Source organism: Gymnogyps californianus, chromosome 1, assembly GCF_018139145.2.
Source record: "Gymnogyps californianus isolate 813 chromosome 1, ASM1813914v2, whole genome shotgun sequence".
NCBI classification, from domain to species: domain Eukaryota; kingdom Metazoa; phylum Chordata; class Aves; order Accipitriformes; family Cathartidae; genus Gymnogyps; species Gymnogyps californianus.
Window position 1 is genome coordinate 81,053,597 of NC_059471.1, and position 17,118 is coordinate 81,070,714.

A 17,118-nucleotide genomic window follows, 5' to 3' on the forward strand; every position below is an offset into this window, starting at 1 on the left:
CACTAGTAGTTAAGTATAGTTTGGCTATAGCCTGTTCTAAAACATTGTTTCTTCCAGACTACAGCAGTATAAAATCCCTTTAGCATCATGTTTGTTGGCATGTTTTCTAGCACGATGGGCCTTCTCAGTGTATGAGAAGGGTTTTCTTGGTTAATAAGCAGTTGTAGACCACATCAGGATGTAATTGCGTATATACTTCAAGATTCTGGTGTTAACCTCTGTGCGTCTTCAACTACTTGCCTTCTAGTTGGCCCAAAGATGACCAGTTAAAATAAGATTCTCAGTTTTGCTGACTGAGACTTGTCTAAAGTGATTTAAAGTGTTCACGAAAGTGTTTTACAGTTCTTTCTTTATTGAAGAATGTTTAAGTTAAGCCTTTGTCATTTGACACTTCAGTGGTATTTGGACAAATCAATAAATCGTATGTGTGTATATATATACACATATATGCACACATACATACACATATGTATATATTTAGTTATTTCCAATCTGGCTAGTTGGTAAAGAAGAATGAGAAATTTAAGGAGGGGAGGCCTTCAGCAGTGCAGAGCTAACAATTACAAATGTACAGAATCTTGAATTACCAATGGCTGTTAGAATGTTTTAGAAAAATCTCTGCCATAATGTTTGGGATAATCACACAGACTTCAAAATTTTGAAGAAAAGTTCAGTCTAGCAAGGTCAGACTTAAGGGTAACAAGCTAGTCAGCAAATGCTGGCATAATCTTTCTGGATATAGGACATACGAGGTTAGCGAGAGAACATAGTAGATGGAAAGACAGTTTTGAAGAACTTTACCCTTTTGCTTCTGTCCTACTCTAGAGATAGCCAAGATACCTTAATAAACTAGAAATGAAAGAGGCGATGTAATAGTAAGGATGTGCTAATCTTTTTTGATATAAACTTGAAGTGATCCTGCAAGAGTCTGCAGGAAGCATTCCACTGCGTAATAGTGTCTTGCAGCATTTAAGACCATTTTAGTTACTTGTTATTGAGATGTAAAGCTTCTTTTGATACCTTCTTTTTTTCTAACATGTGGAACTTCATGAACTTGAATTTGGAGTTCTGTGTCCCATTTTTGTTCCTTCTTGTCTGCTGGGGACCTCCCTTTTCCTGTCTGCTTCATTTTCTTCCTGCTGTGAACTCCTCCTGTTATTCTTTTTCATGTGCAAAGGGCTTATTGCTAAGAACTTGCTGGTAAGGTCTCGCAGATGCACCTTTTCACCCTTGCTCAGATGACTTCCATTAGGAAAGTACAGGTGTTTCCTCCTCATCTGGTAGCTGCATACAGAAGTTGTGACCAGCAGTCAGAAGAGAACAATTTTGTGTATGTATGCATACGCTTACACACAAGCACATATACAGTCCTCTGTGTAAGGGCATAGCAACTCATCACCTCTCCCAGTGACTCTTCTACGATAGTTTAGTTAACTGGTGGGCAGGATTGTGGCCAAGTAAGCTGGTTAGAAATTTGAGTTCTCGAACCAGAAGAGTCATTGCAAATCTAAGGATAAAACTGCCAAGCATTGTGTTAGACTGAACTGAACATAGAAATGCACTTCAATACATACTGAGGACATAGAAGTCTGACAGCTGTGTGACTTGCTCTTCTGCAGCAGAAGGTTGCTGAGCTGTGGTTTGCAGGATGGAAGAAATAAACAGATAACTGCAGGGCTGGCCTTTACTAACTAGAACCTTAATTACCAATAGCATGTAGTTGGAAAACACTGTTTCACAGAAATTGGTGAAAAAGTTATAAACGTTGATTCAGAACAAGTGAAACTAGAACACTGCTTTACTTGCCCGCTCTAAAGCTGTGCTGTGTCTGGACAGGTATAGTGTCATGTTAGGCTTCTTACACAGGTGGAAGAATTCAGCTTGCTTCTCAGATTCTGAAGTTCCCCATTAAATTTTCCTTATCTTTTAGTATAGGCTTCTGATTTTTATCTGTTTGGGTTTTTTTGAAGTCTGTCCCAATATGCAAGTCCTTGAGAAGATCTTGTAAATACTTAGAGATTTTGAGTAACGAAGGCAGCTTTATTAGGATTGGCAAAAGAAAAGTCGTAAATATCTTGCATATGCATTACTGCTTCTAGCTAAGAACATATTCAATACGAAGGTCCAATTTGACATCAGTTTAGTAGAACTGTAGTCTCCTAATTTCCCCCCCTTAACTGTCTTATCTGTTGCATATTCCTGCTGTCTTCCTCTTACAGCTTATTCCCAGCTGCCATATGTAATTTCGTCTGTTTTCTGGTCTAGATGTCAAGTCACCTGCTGCCCAGACTGCCTTCCTTCAGCCAGCCCCTCCAGCGATTGCTTCTGTCCTGCTGCTAATCTTAGGTTCTGGCTGGTGGCTTTGTACAGTTGCCTGTAACTTCGGGCTATCTGTGCATGCACAAACAAAACATGTTTTAAAGTGCTCATGGACAGTCCTACTTAACCCCTCTGCCCCCATTTTTTAATTGTTTATCCTCTGTAAAAAAATAATAAATAGTAGAAACAAAAGCAGTTTTCTTAAAAGCACTGACTTTTAACCCGGCTATGATTTTTGAAAGAGGAATTTTGGTTGTCTTGATGAAATGTGGGTATATTTTCAGCAAGAATTTCCCATAATATTTGTGTTCTGAATTTGGATATGGATCATAGCTGCTGTTAAGAAATGGATAGCTGCTTGGAAGACTTGGCTGCTTGTGTGGAACTGTTTCAGCAGTTCCTGAGCAGCCAGACAAGTTACATGAGAGCTGCAATTGGACGTAGCATTTTATTTTATGTTTCAACATACTAAGCCAATATTTCTTAGCTGTTTTGGTTTTTGGGAGTATGATAAAGGAGAAAAACAAAAGTATGTTATTTCTCTGTTGTTGCTTGTTAGTAAATGTTTATTGTTTCTAGAATTGTGAAAGGAGGTTAGAGGGTGTCCTCAGGTATGTTTCTTGTAGGTGTTTGTAGGCAATATAAACTTCTGTTACTTCTTCTAAGTCAACAAATCGTATAGGTTATCTCGTACTCATACATGTAGCTTCACATACATTTTGCATCACGAAATCTAATTGTTCAGGGTTTTCATGGCCACCTGCCCTATTAGCATTACATGTAGTGGCAAATACGTTGTGTACGATGAACAGTTTTCATCTAGTAAATATATAATACCCTGCCCATCAGAAAAGGTTTAGTGAGATTTTAAAAAATGTAAAGGGACTGTCTAGCATGAAAAAGTAAATTCTTTTTGGTTTAGAGTCAATTGATTCAAGGTAGTGCACAACACAGGACATGATGATCTGAAACGCTGTAGGAAACAATCATTCCATTCAGGTTTTGGGTGCCAAAATAGAATGCTCTTGCATTCTGGTCAATCCACTGAGTTTTTAGAGCGTTATTTCCATTTTTCCTGAATGTTTTTCTTCAGCACGAGGTCGCAAGAGAGATAGATAGCTGATACCACTGACTTTTCTTGACCCACGTAAGGAAGGGCTGTAACGTGGCTGTAAAACAAGGGCAGTTAGGGACTGAGGAATAGGATGGCTGATGAAGTTACTGTCTATGCTGCCCTGTTGCACAGATATTAGAGTTGCTTTTTAACCAGCTCCTAAAGCACTGTAGCTTACAGAGTGGGGTTAAAAGGAATCTCCATCAGCTTGTTTGCCACGCTGTAAACAGTGGCAAACCATGGCTCAGGAGGTGGTGTTCGACCAATAACTCAAATATTTGTGGGAGTGACATGCTTGTCAGCTGTCTCAGCATAGGTTGTCCAGGTTTGTAATACCATGTGTTAAAGGCAGTTAACACTTGTTTCTATAAAAAAAAAATAAATTAAAAAATCATCTAATAACACAATTTTTTTCCCCACACTTAAAGATGTTGATTCATTGCTGTAGCTGGCTAATGCCATCCTGTGCCTTCTGTTTTGCACATTGATGTATGCTGTGTTGGCTTATGTTACTGTAAAATTAATTGAAGCAAATACACTGATTTGACACTATTAACACTTTCATATGCGTATTTGCAGTTGTTTTAAAAAAAAGAATGAAATTTTCTGCAAAACACAGTGTGGTCTTAAAAAGACTGAATTTCAAGTGACCTTTAGAAGAGCTGGTGCTGTTACTTCCTTGCTGTAGGGTAGTATTTTATTTCTAAGGGAAACGTATCCCAGCGATGACTCTGAATACAAGTTACCTTCTTTAAGTCTTTGTCCTGAGCACAGATTCTCATTTGTGCAAGTTTCTGTCTGGCCATCCGTATTGTGGATTTATTTTAATGAAGGATTGAGTACATGTTCAGTAAGTTGTTTTATTAAGAACTTGAGGTTAAGTTATGCAGTAGAATGAAGATATATCATTTGGATTAAGAAAGAAGTTATAAGGAGTTTTTATCTTGAAAAGATACATATAGTTTGGTGAACTTTGTTGTACTTTTGACTAAGCAGTCGGTATGTAATTTGTTATTTCAAAATCCAGCTCGTTTTTATGACTTGGCTACTTGAGAAGAGCTGAGTCCGTAATAGAGGACGGACAGTGAGGAAAACCATGGTGTACTCCAGAGTGCTGTAACAGGGGGTCCAGAGTTCATGGTGGCATTTGCTGCAAACAGCCCGTGCCTGGCTGGCATGTGCTGCCACGAGGTGAGGCTGCGTGGGTCTAGCTGGTGCACGGCTGTTTCTGAACCGTGGAGGAAGCTCCTTGCTTCAGCAGCCGGGCAGAGTGTGCCTGACGTGTCCCTGCCCTGCTTTGTGGGGTGGGAAGCAGTGGCTGCTGAGGAGGGGGGTGCTCTCTTCAGGGCAGCCTGCTTGGAGGAGCCGGGTGGGTTGGGGCTGCTGGGGAGTCGTGGCACGGCTGGGTGGCCACAGAGCCTTTCTGTGTCTCAGAGAAGGTCCTGCAGACCCGGAGCGCACTACTGCCCTGGCCCGAGCTATGGTGGTGGAGGATGTCCATGAAGTGCCTCCGGGACTGCGGTGTGACTTTTAAAAGCAAAGTAACAGCAACCCTCCCATCGTCCCCCTCAGTATAAACAGCTCTTTTTGCCCCTGTCTGTGAAACAACAAAAAAATCATCTTCCATTCCTGCTCAATTTCTCTCTTTTTTTTTTTTTTTTTTTTTTGCTGTGCGGTTGGAGGGAATAAGAGCCATGATACAAGACAAGAGGATTAGTTGAATTTTATAGCAATGGCTGTAACTTAAAATTCATGTTTGAAAGGAGGCAAGAAAAAAATTGTCTGGTTGAAACCTTTTAAGTGTGTGCATGATTTCTCATTTTGCCTTCTCTCTTTCTTGCCTTGTGATACTTCAATAATATACTCAGCATAATACTTTACTTTGGATAAACTATTGCTAGATTTATCAGAATGTTTAATTCTTTTCTAGTTATACTGTTACTCATTTTTAAGTTGCCTGGTATTTTTCAGATCCGTAATGTGAATTAGTACAGTTTCCTAGCCTGTAATTCACATTTGTCAGGCAAGACCATCTATCCCATTAGACAGCTATTCAAACTGAGATCAGATTTAAAGAGAATGTTTCTCCTAGTTGTCTGTTGAGGAGTATCAAATTTTATTAGACATTTTCTGTCTCTGCTGTTGGACCTGACCAAAATCAGGAACAAAAATAAAAGCACTGTTGGCCGTTGCTGTTCTTGCATCCTTCTCTCTGTCTCCGCTACAAATTGTGGCTTTTCTTCAGAACTTGCTGGTTCTTTTTCATAATTAGCCCTCGTGGTTAGTGCTTTCCTCTTAATCCAGGCCCACTTCGGAAGATAAGGTAACCCTGGATGTAATTTAGGCATCTAGACATTGTCTGAGAGATGGCAGCTAGTTTGCAGTGGTGTTTCTACTTTGGAAACACCTTTTCGATTTCCTGTTCAAGATCTTGCAAAAACAGGCTCTGTTTGTCTTAATTTAGTTCCTCCCAGGGGAAGTTTTGCTCAATGAGACCTTAGGGATTTCAAGCAGCCAGGGCCCTCTTATGTGGCATCAGGGCCATGAGAAGACTGAGGATCTTACCTAATATTTTCAGATGCCTTGTGTTTTTAGTGCTCTGGTTCTGTTTTTGAAAATCCATGACAATGAAATTGCTGCCCCACGCTATCAGTCAAACTGTGTTTTGGAGAGTTGAAGTATACCTTTTCTTTGAACCCAGAAGTGTTCCTGTATTATTTAAAGGTTGAGGTTTTCTATGGTTTTCTGGGGGGTTGAAATTAGATTCTGTTAACAAAGTATACTAAAGCTGAGAGCAGTTTTGCAGTAATTTATCTAAAATGGTATTTAGCCATTGCCTTTTGCTGTCTTCGTTCCTTCCCACACAGTCCCCGCCATGAACTGATGCATTCAAGAAATACCTGTTGCTGCTGCATATTCAGAAAGCTGTAGTAGTGTATTCTGGAATCCTTCTGTGTATGGATAATGGATAAAGATATGAAATAAGTGTGGAGGAGGAAAAACACCTCTTAGTCAGAAACAGTTTTACTCAACTGTTTGGTTTTATTTTGTAGTTTGATTTCTGTATTCTAACTGTTTAGCTTGATAATTGATGCAGAGAAAATATTAATAAAACTTGGATTTTCAGATATGTCTGTTTTACTGCATGCAAATACCAGACTTCCATTTCTTCTTAATGAAAATATTTAATTTGGGCAGAGTTAGAGGTGACAGATCCAAGGCGCATGACAATGCTCAAAGATTTCTTTCTCTCAGCTTGGTGTGCAGGATTTGGGTTATGGAAGCTTTCGTATGTGTTTCTGTATTTGCTTTTGAAGGGTTTCAGAGTCACAAAAGATTGAGTGCCTAATGTCTGAAGAGCATCATTACTTTTGGAAAGGACAAACGTTTCAAGATAATGAAGAATCAGCAAATCAGTTAATCTGAAGTTATGGTTGGCTCTTTGATATATGCAAAATTGGCCCCTGTGGATGACTGTCACTTGTACCTGGGCTGTGGATACAGTGGCCGCAACCAGTTAATGTTGTACCCTGGTCCCAGAGGAATTCTGTCTTCAGCTGGAAATTCAGAACCTTCTTATTGTTGTCTGCCGGTTGTCGTGGGGGGGACAGGAGATGATCACTGGTAACAGATAAAATGCCTTAGCTATTCTTTACTACTGTGAATAGCATAGTTCAGGGCAACCCTGTTTTTTATTTAATTAAAGATGGCAGCATTTTTATTCTGTCTTTGTCTTTATAATGCTTCAAAAAGTTTTTTTGTCTTTATTTTAATATTTTGAAATGTTTTAACAGATGTACTTTTACCTTGTACAATTCTTTGTATAGAAGCAGAAAAGACCTGTCCTATTTTACAGTGCTTGAGCTAATTAAAAAAAACCAGAGGGTAAAGCAATATTTCCAGAAGATACTTAATTTCAGCAGTCTACTGCTGTAACTTGTGGCTGACCTCCAATATCCATATCTGCATCTGTTCTTTTTGTCTTTGTTATTCTGGAAACCCTTAGTTTCGCTAACTGGGGAAAAAAAAAATCTTGTCCTCAGAGTTGTGCTGGTTAAACCAGAAATGTCTTTTTTCAGTTGACTTAGTTAAACCAGTGCAAAACACAGGGGAGAAACTTCCAATTCTTAGTTTAAGCTTTTGCATGTTTTGACCTAGATGAGTTGAATGAAGAAGGTTCAAGCTACATAGATAGAAATGTGACTGAATTGAGAATCAGTGTGACATTTAAGCTTTGTCTGAAGGGAATCCAATTTGGAGCAACTTTGAATATAGTTTAAAATGAGCAACATCAAGTTGTTAATGGTCTGAATATCTAGAAGACAGCTTTTTATGTGTTCTTTTTCTTACAAGGTTTCCTTCAAAACTATTAATTAAACTGTTCATGCATGCTTTATAACATTGGAATGAAAACCGGTTAGACCAGATGCATTGGCTTTCTTCAGTCTCCCTTTTCCAGAAAGTGAGTGTTGTCCTTGTCTTGGAAGTCTGAGCCCTGGTGGGATCATGGAGAGCATTGAATTAAAGTTCTTGTAGTGTGAAAGGTTAGAGTATCATGTGCAGGTTTTATTTACGAATAAAGGGTGAGGGTGTGTTTGTATAACAGGCAAGCATGTCTCATAACTCATTCCAAAGAAAATCTTGTCTATAGTGTGGTAATTTAGGAGCCGATGTCTAGACTACTTTGAGAAATTGTAAACATGATGTCTTCAGAACAAAACCATGAGAGTTTAAGAAAAAATGCTGCACGTTGTATTTTTAATATTTGACTGAATTCCAGGGAGATCAGAAGTATTTTGGCAATACTTGGTCTGCCTGACTGCTAGATGAATTACTGAGAGAATGCATATGGCAGTCCATAGTAACGTTTTCTTTCTTGAATACAGCAGCTTTGGATTTGCATGATTACATGATGTAAACTACATATTTGTCAGTAATGGAAAAATTTTACTTTAAATAATGGTGCACAAGTTTATGTATGTCTTCATCTTATTAAACTGTTTATACATGTTTGAGAATCCATAGCATATGATCAAGCTCTTTATTATTTGACCTAAATAACTTGATCTTTGTACTGTTGTACAGAGCTGTTCAAACATTACATTTAAGCTAGTGAGGATTTTTTTTTTTTTTTAATTCTCCTATAGTTAATTTTGAACACTGTAATCTCAAGAATACTAAAATGGTTTTAGGAGGCAGGTAAATGCAGTTTTTCTGTTTGCTGTGTGAGAAGTTAATGTGCTTTTTGTTAGTGGTTGAATGGTGTGCTTACTGGACCATTGGAATAGCTAGAATGTAGCCGTGTAGTATTTCCATCATTTGAAGCCTTTACCATTGGATTCTTCTGGTTGGTTTTGTTTTGGGGTGAGGAAGGACTTCTAGTTCAAAGACAGACATGTTTTAGTTCAGACAAAGTTATTGTTTTATACAGGTGTTATCAGATGAAATGCAATTACCAGTCCCAATGATCTCTCTATTCCACAGTGTATTTGTAAGCATAGTCCAAATCTGGTGTCAGGTGACCTTAATTGGGTATTATAACATATGAACGGAATTTCCATTTTACACCAAACAGTATTATGCCATAGGTTGTGCTGAACTTAAGTCAGTCCCTAAATTAATGCATGCATTTAATCTTTGCAAAGCTGTCGTCATTCTAGGTATTAGAAATGCCTTAACAAATAAACATTGAAGGTGTTGGATATATATCCCATGCATAATTGAAATGACTATATTAATAGCTTTTCTGTAAAGGAATTTTATGGCAGCTTTTAGAGGAAAACATCCTAGGGGTTAAGTAATGATTAAAATGCTGATTTGGGAAATAGACATGATTCGACTGAGTGTTAAGGATTTTTTTTATTTGCATCATTGGTTCTTCCTAGTTTTTTTATATACCTTGATGTTCTAGAACAGTGTTGGTTTAGAGTCTTTCTGTAGAATTTGTAACCTAGTATTTTCAACATTCCTGTCAATACTGAAATTTGCTGTTTTCGTTTTCTATTACCCACTGATCTATCAAGAGTTTGCCTAGCAAGGGGTGTGATATTTTAAGCTACTAGATAGTAATGCTGTTACTTATTAGTTACTATTTCTGCTCTAATGGCTTCAGAATTCTTTAGAGACATTTGTTTGTCTCTTCTTTTTGAGGGCGAGGAAGTAATTTGGATGGGTCTGGACCAAGAGAATATCATTAACAGTTGGAAATGTATAATTGTATACCTATTATATAGTGCTTTCTTAAATTTTATTTCATTTTTTTAAGGACAAACAATTATACTGCTTTGACACCTTAAAGAAGTTAAAGCCTATAAAGCTTCTAGTAATTTTTAGCAGTGGTGAACTCCAGCTTCATGTTTGCGTTCTTTGCAATATGGGAGAAAAACTGGCAGGACTGCATGCCATTGTAATTAAATTGTTAAACATAGAAACTTGAAGGGAGAAGCTTGTCTTACCTGTTTGGGGAGTATCTGTCAGCATATTTAAATGAAATTTTATTTTGAAACTGTATTTTTGTAATTATTAGCACATTCCTAAGCAGCATAACTAGTTTGTGATCAAATGATGGAAGTATCTTCAAAACATGTAATAACACTCATTGCACTTTAAACTCTGCACCTTTTGTATTTATTTGTGTTATTTTTATTTTTACAGGATTACAAAGCCATTGACATTTGCTGACTGTGTTGGTGATGAGCTTCCTTTAGGATGGGAAACTGTTTACGATCAACAGATTGGAGTTTATTATATGGACCACATAAATCGTGAGTAGATGTATGATTATTTTGAGGAATCCTAGCAAGCTGATGTCAACTGATGGCACTAACTTTGTTTCCGATACCATTTACGCACCTCATGCTACAGTGAGAAAACATATGCAAGTAATTTCTTGGAGTGTCTGTTTTCACATCTTTCAAATGGGGGCACAATCCTTCTTCCATTTGTAAAGAATTTTGCAACCTATGATTGAGTTATAGTGTATAAAACTATTTGGTTTTGCTTTGTCATACCGTGGCGTATCAGTAATTTTGTTGTTGCTTTTTGTCATATGTCAATTAAGAAGATTTTCATGCTATACTCTTGTATTTCCTATTTTTCCAGTCATCCATCGTTCACTCTTCTATATTGAAAAACAAAATACATTCCGAGAGAAAAGTGCTGATTTTTAATTAGAAGCACTATGAAATACAATAATCTCATCCTCTCTTAAGCAATATATGTTTTATGCTTTAATACAGTACAAAGTGCTATCAAAAAGACAACAGATGTCCCTTTTGGAAACTAAGAGGGAGAAATTTCCAACATTTTCCCTTTTGGACTATTGCTGAGCTTTGTATTGCCACTGTCTGGCACATTTGCCAGTTCTACTTTTAAAAAAATGTCTTATCTTTACAGCTTTTTACTACTGCTGCTGTTACTGTTGTACTGCTATCATTAAGCTTCTTATCACCGATGAGTGAATGCTTTCAATATTGTAGGAATTGGCAGTTGGCGGGGAGGGAGAAAAGAAGAAAGTAGTTATATGGGCTATCACAGCAATGGTAAATAATATAATCTGCAAAAACAACCTCAATATTATCAACTTGAAATCTAGTCAATTAAAAAATAAAAGTGTAGAAATAGTTTTTGGCTTCCTGCCATCATTGGAATTACTTGTGTATTGTGGTTTCACAATTACTTATTTAAAAAAAACCCCCAACAACAGAATAACAAATTTCCCCATGATATTGTTTGACCCACACAGGTACTTATTTGTTGTGAAATTAACAACAATCACAAACTAAATAATAGACTTTAAAGAGCTGTTAATGCACTGATCACAAGGATAGATAGCCGAAACAATTGAAAGGCAATAAATACAGCCTGCTAGGTAATTCTTACAATAACTGTTTAAAAGAAGTAGTAGCTTAATGATTGCTGTTTAAACTGTCATGGTAACTTTAGTTAATGTTGAAGTTTAATAAAAAGTGAGGTTTACATCTGAGTACAGTAATGGAGTGCACTTGCACCAACACATGTACATGTGCATGAATGCACATAGTAAAAAAAAACAAATGAGGATATTGGCAACTCTTCTTTTTTTTTCTTGAGTTTTGTAAAAGGCTTTAGGAGTCCCTATAGATAATGAGTAGAACATGAACTCCCATTGCAATGCTGTGACTAAAAAAGCTACTAAAGCATCCTGCCAATAGGCATCTTTGATAGGAATAACAATCACTGTCGCATGCAAAAGAAATCACTCCCTTTTGCTTTTCAAACTTTGTTATTAGCTGCTTTACCACAGACATCAAGTTTGAACTTACAGAAAGGATATTAATCATTGTAGGCATGTCAGATCTGGCTTGCATTTTTTTTCTATACAATTGAGAGCAAAAACTGTAGAAGGGAGTCTTTGCAGAGAGAAATTGAATTCCCAAATGCTCAATGGGAAGGCACAGAAAAAGAAGATTAATATAAATGGGTCTGGGAAAGTAAAGCTAATCATATTAGGAATTAAATAAAGGTAATATATGAACAGAGGGATAGAAACTTCATAGGGCCAGTGCTGAACTGAGTGAAAGGAATCATCCTGCAATTAACAAGGTTGCAAAATTTGTCTCTTTCATGATAACTAATTACTTGCAGCCCACAGATATTATCCTAAATGCTAATTCAACCGTCACAGCAAAATGGGTTTGTCACCCTTAGGCTAATACAGTGCTTGCATATACAAGCAAGACTTATATTCAGAGGGAAGACAGAGTTGATATTATAGCTGGATAATCATTATTCAAAAATTAGTAGGATACTTGGTCCAATTTTAAACTGTAGACAATAAAGGTACCAATCAAGACTGTATTAACCTCCTTTGTAGAAGTGAGAACTAATGAGTAGACAATCATGTGCATCATGAGATGGTGTCAGGCAAGTGGCAGAGATGGTTGTAGGAACTGAAGAAATGTTTTTCTGAAACGAGTCCCTTACATTGTATTCTGAGCTATGTCTAAAATACTTGGAACGGCAACTTCCACGTGAAAACATTCGGACTGCCTTTTGTGGCTGACCGGGTTAAAGGCTTTATACAGCATTGGAGTTCTGTGTTAATTGACAAAACAGAAGTGCTTTGGTTTCAAGAAATACTGTGAGAAAATGCAAGGGATAATTCAAAGAGAGTCTTTCTAAAGTTATGCTTACCAGGGACCTCTCACGCTTTGTGCACTGTCTCAAGCTTTTTGCCCTTGCACCTTTTAAAAGAAAACAGTAATACATCTGATTTTTCCAAGCCTCTTGCTATGTTTGTTTACCCAGAAAGTAATAAAAAGATTTCTAGGCAATAACTTTCCATTTATATTGAAAAACTCCAGGAACAGAGGAATCTTCTGTAAATCTCAATGGTGCTTCCAACCCTGATCCCCATCTTGTTCTGTAGATTCAGTACTTTGTTGACACCCTTACTAAGCTGCTCTTGGCTCTTGTCCAACCATTGCTTAAAAACCTTGGCGGTTGCCAGCCGCAGAATTCCTTTCCCTCCTCCTCAGAGTCTTGGGAGCCTTTGAAGTCTCCTTTAACCAGTTGGGCATTCCCCAGTGAGGGAATAATATATTCTTTGCATTTGTCTGGGGCTGTTCTGGAATTACTGTAGGGGGTTTTTTTGGTTTTTTAAAATTGGTTATAAAGAAGTGAAGGAAGTGAATTTTATCATACAACGTAGCTTTAGTTTTATTGTTACATGGAAAACTTGTGTAGAAATCCAGGGCAAAGTGAAGTCTCTGTGCTTTATAAAACAGAGAACGTCACTACTGTACTGAAGAAGTTTTCTGCCTCAGAAGAATGCTGCTATCTTTTGAGAAGGCTTCCGAAATAATTTGATAAGAGATGCAGTGCCCTGTAGTATAGGACCTCAGGAGCTTAATGTGTGATAAAACACAACAGTAGCCTTGGCTACTTATTGAGCTTAGAACTATTAATTTCCTTTTCAAAAAGAGACACTTAGTAGGATCCAGCTTTTCTGTCTCATAAATATTTGTTAATTACTGCATAGTTTCCATAGGGGATTAGCAGTTTTAGAAATATTAAATTTGCACAGATTTTAAGAATACTTATGGACAGATGAGATAGCATTGCAAATTATCATGCCCTCAGTAAAGGCTGGGCTGCAATGTGAACACTGTTTTCTTCTGCTTGCCCTGCATGCAGAGGAGGATTTATGGAGACTGGAACAAGCCATAGCACATCCTGTCCTGGGCTGCAGAGGTAATTTGGGGGCATTGGAGCCAGAAGGTGCTGCTGGGAATTGAGGGTCCCTGGGATGTGGGGAGAAATTGCAGAACTATAGGCACGATCTTTATACTGTTGCAATGTGAGGAGTTGTGGGGAGAGAAAAGTTACAGCTGTTGAGAGAAAAGATTATTAGAAACCTAATATACAAATCTGTTGGAGGTACTGTTCATAGATGAGCTTCGTGTTTTTGTTTATGTGCTTTTCAGATCGCTCTGAAATGGGTAGAGCTGCTAGCATGACCTTGACACCATTAAAGTTCTTAATGTGTTGGGCTCAATCTTTTATAGTTTCTTATTTCATCACTGACACCAGTATACTGAATTATGTACACAAGATTAATACAAAACATAACTGGCTTTCATCTCTCGTGAGAAACAGTTTGGTAAAAATGACTAGGTGCTTACCTCCTGCTGCTGCTTTGAACACTGACATTGCATCTGCAGCAACTTCTTACCAGTAGAGCGTCAATCATCAGAAATTAACGTTCACTTAAACACGAGACTTTACATGGACATCCTCATGTAAAACATATTTGCTAGCTTGAGCATCACCACAAAAAGAAAACAAATGAACCAATAATTTTTTAGGATTTTAATGCATGTGTCCTCCTCAAATGTCTTTGCAACTGCAAAGAGATTGCTGTACAGTAATAACTTTGAAAATCTGTATATACGGGAAAGATTTTGTACTGGAAACCTATTTTGATTTGTGTTTGAATATGAACTGTTCTAAACCGTGGAAAGGGAAAGCATGAGAGTGCTGTTTCTTAAGACAAAAAAAGAAGCAATTTTAAATGCTTTTATGGATTTGAGATTAAAATGCTAACTTTTCTGTTCTTAATTACACAGGTGTAGTCACTGACCTTTCAGGATGTTATACTTGTGAAGTTATATGTAGTATCTTAAGGTTGTTCCAACCATTTATAGAGTTATGGGTTAAGCATTGAGATACCTTTCACTCTCCCACATGGTTCTGGGTTTTTAGGTAGTTCTCACAATTTGCAAGTTGGCTATGAGGGAAGGTTAGAGCCAAAACACTGTTTTCTTTGGGTTTGCTCTAGTTTGTAAAGAAAAGAATCAAATTTAAATGCCTTTTCTATTTGAAAGGGCTTTTCCTGTTCTTCCACTCTGCGTCCTTCCTTCTTCTCGTCCAGGCTGGAGTGGTTTTGAGCACTGTAGTGTTAGGTGTGCTACTTGAGAACAGACCTTAACAAAACAATTTGTACTTTGTGGCATAAAGTGTCTTACAATTTTTTTTTTTTTTTTTTTTTTTTATGCTTTTGTCCTTAGAGCTCACGCAAATTGAGGACCCAAGGGAGCAATGGAGAAGGGAGCAGGAACGCATGCTAAAGGAATATTTAATAGTTGCCCAGGAGGCACTCAATGCCAAGAAAGAGATTTACCAAATAAAGCAGCAGCGTTTTGAACTAGCCCAAGAAGAATATCAACAATTGCACAAAATGTGTGAGGATGACAGCCGTTCTTATGCCAGCTGTGAGTTTACTAGTCTTTTCTTGATTTACCCACCTGCCTCTCACAACATGTGGTGTAAGAAATAGTGTGAAGTGTTTCCATCACCCAGTTCTCCTCTGAATGAAGATCCTGACTGCAGAAGTGAGGCACTATCCTCTGATATTCAGGGACTTCCATTTCCTGTTAGGTCTTTAAAAGTTCCTGTTAGGTCATAAAAAGTATGCCTTTTTAACGTTAAACAGGGATATATCCCAGCTAGCATCTTTAGCCATCTTGGAGCCAGCCGTAGTGATGCTTTGTGTAAGGCAACGAAGACAAGACTGAATGTTGCTGGACCAGCCGCCTACTTGCACTCCTAAATTCATAGATTATTCCACCCTTGACATGGAGGGGAACCATCAGCTTAGGGGAAGCCTTTTGCGGATCCATGGTCAGTTTATCAACTTTATAAAGAGTTAGGGACAAGGTGGTGTGGTCAAGAGTAGCTCTGACCACGAAGTAGGAAGAGGTGTTTCATTAGTGCACTTCATTTTTGAATGCCAGCCTCTGATCCTAATGCTGGTGGTGTAGGTCGTAGAGCCTTGATTTCCTGCCCTTTTCATTCTTCAGATGTCTCTGGTAGCTTGGAGTAGATGATACACTTTTTCTGAAATCTGAAGTCGTTGCACCGCTGTCATGGCTGTTGGCTGGTGCAACAGGAAAAGGTGTCTGTTGAAAAGTCAAAACAGTCTAGTTCAAAGAAGTATACCAAATGGATATACCCACCAGCCACGTGGAAACGTAGTGGAGTTTGACTGTGCTGGTGGCTTTTCAGTGGCCGCCGTGTGTACAGCCGTTGTTTAACTGCAGGATTTGCTGGTAAATGCCAAGTGCTTGATAAGTATGGGAAGCTCTGCTTAGCCCTTTCTGAAAATGTTCAAGAAACCTGACCGTGGAGGGGGGAGTTAAAGCAGGCATCTGCATAGAAGTGTTTAGCTACTGATCCAGTGGTATTTATTAATCCAAGGTAATTCATATATGCCAAAATCCTGAATAAGAGATGTTTTCTAGGGCTGAGGTGTCCCAGATGGTCTTGACCAAGTGTTCTTTTACTGTTGAACTGGGATTATGTTATCTTTTTGTTTAGTTTTAAATATATGTATTCTGTGATTTAGTTTGTGACATAAATGAACAGTTGTGACTAGTCTTATTTCTCCCTGTTATGTTCAAGTTTCTTAATAATTAAGAAAGATTAATTTTTTTTCTTAAGAAAAATTTTTAAAAAGAAATTATTGTTTAAAGAGTGTTTACTGTTTAAAGACTTGGAATAGGGTAAAAGTGTCATCAATTTTTTTTAGATTATAAAATCTAAATATGTATTTATTACAGTACTTTTCTAGGAGCTTGGGCTTTTTGTTTTGAAAACTTGCAGTAGTTCTGTGGGATATTTTGTTGAGTTACGTCAGGTGAATATACAGAAAAAAACTTCTGAAGATGATAATATACTAGAAAATATAACCTGTTTTTTTTCATATTTTTAAAGCTCTTGGAAAAACAAGTTACTTGAAACAGCAACAAAATATGACTGAAAATGAAAAAATTAGAGGTTATCTGTGGCATGAATGCAAATGCTATGTTAGTTGACTTTTATGTTTCTCAGTCTTCTGATAGGTTTTTTTTTTTTTAGGTATATCTGTGGAATTGATAATGAGATACTGTAAAATCATTTAAATAAAACCTTTCACTTGTTTTGAGGTGAAAAAATATTTTAATTTTCTACAGATGTGTTAATATATTTTATATTGGTTTAAGGTCATATACATCTGTTTTGAGAAAATGGGGTGGCCTGATTAGTCAGATGATATATTTAAAAAAAAAAAAAAAAAATCCCTTTGGGGATTAATCACGCTGTCAACTCAAGATTCCCCAAGGCTTCTCCACTTGTTTTTCTTAATTCAACTCCTCCACTCCACT

General features: G+C 37.5%; 1 protein-coding gene across 1 annotated transcript in view; it reads left to right on the forward strand.

The window, feature by feature from the left end:
• Window positions 1-17,118, forward strand: part of WWC3 (WWC family member 3) — a 102,861-nt gene that overhangs the window by 28,419 nt on the left and 57,324 nt on the right. Inside the window, exons 2-3 of the mRNA XM_050897534.1 lie at window positions 10,088-10,197; window positions 14,983-15,186. Of these exons, the coding sequence (XP_050753491.1) occupies window positions 10,182-10,197; window positions 14,983-15,186 (220 nt within the window). The 5' untranslated portion in view covers window positions 10,088-10,181. The remainder of the gene's footprint in view (window positions 1-10,087; window positions 10,198-14,982; window positions 15,187-17,118) is intronic.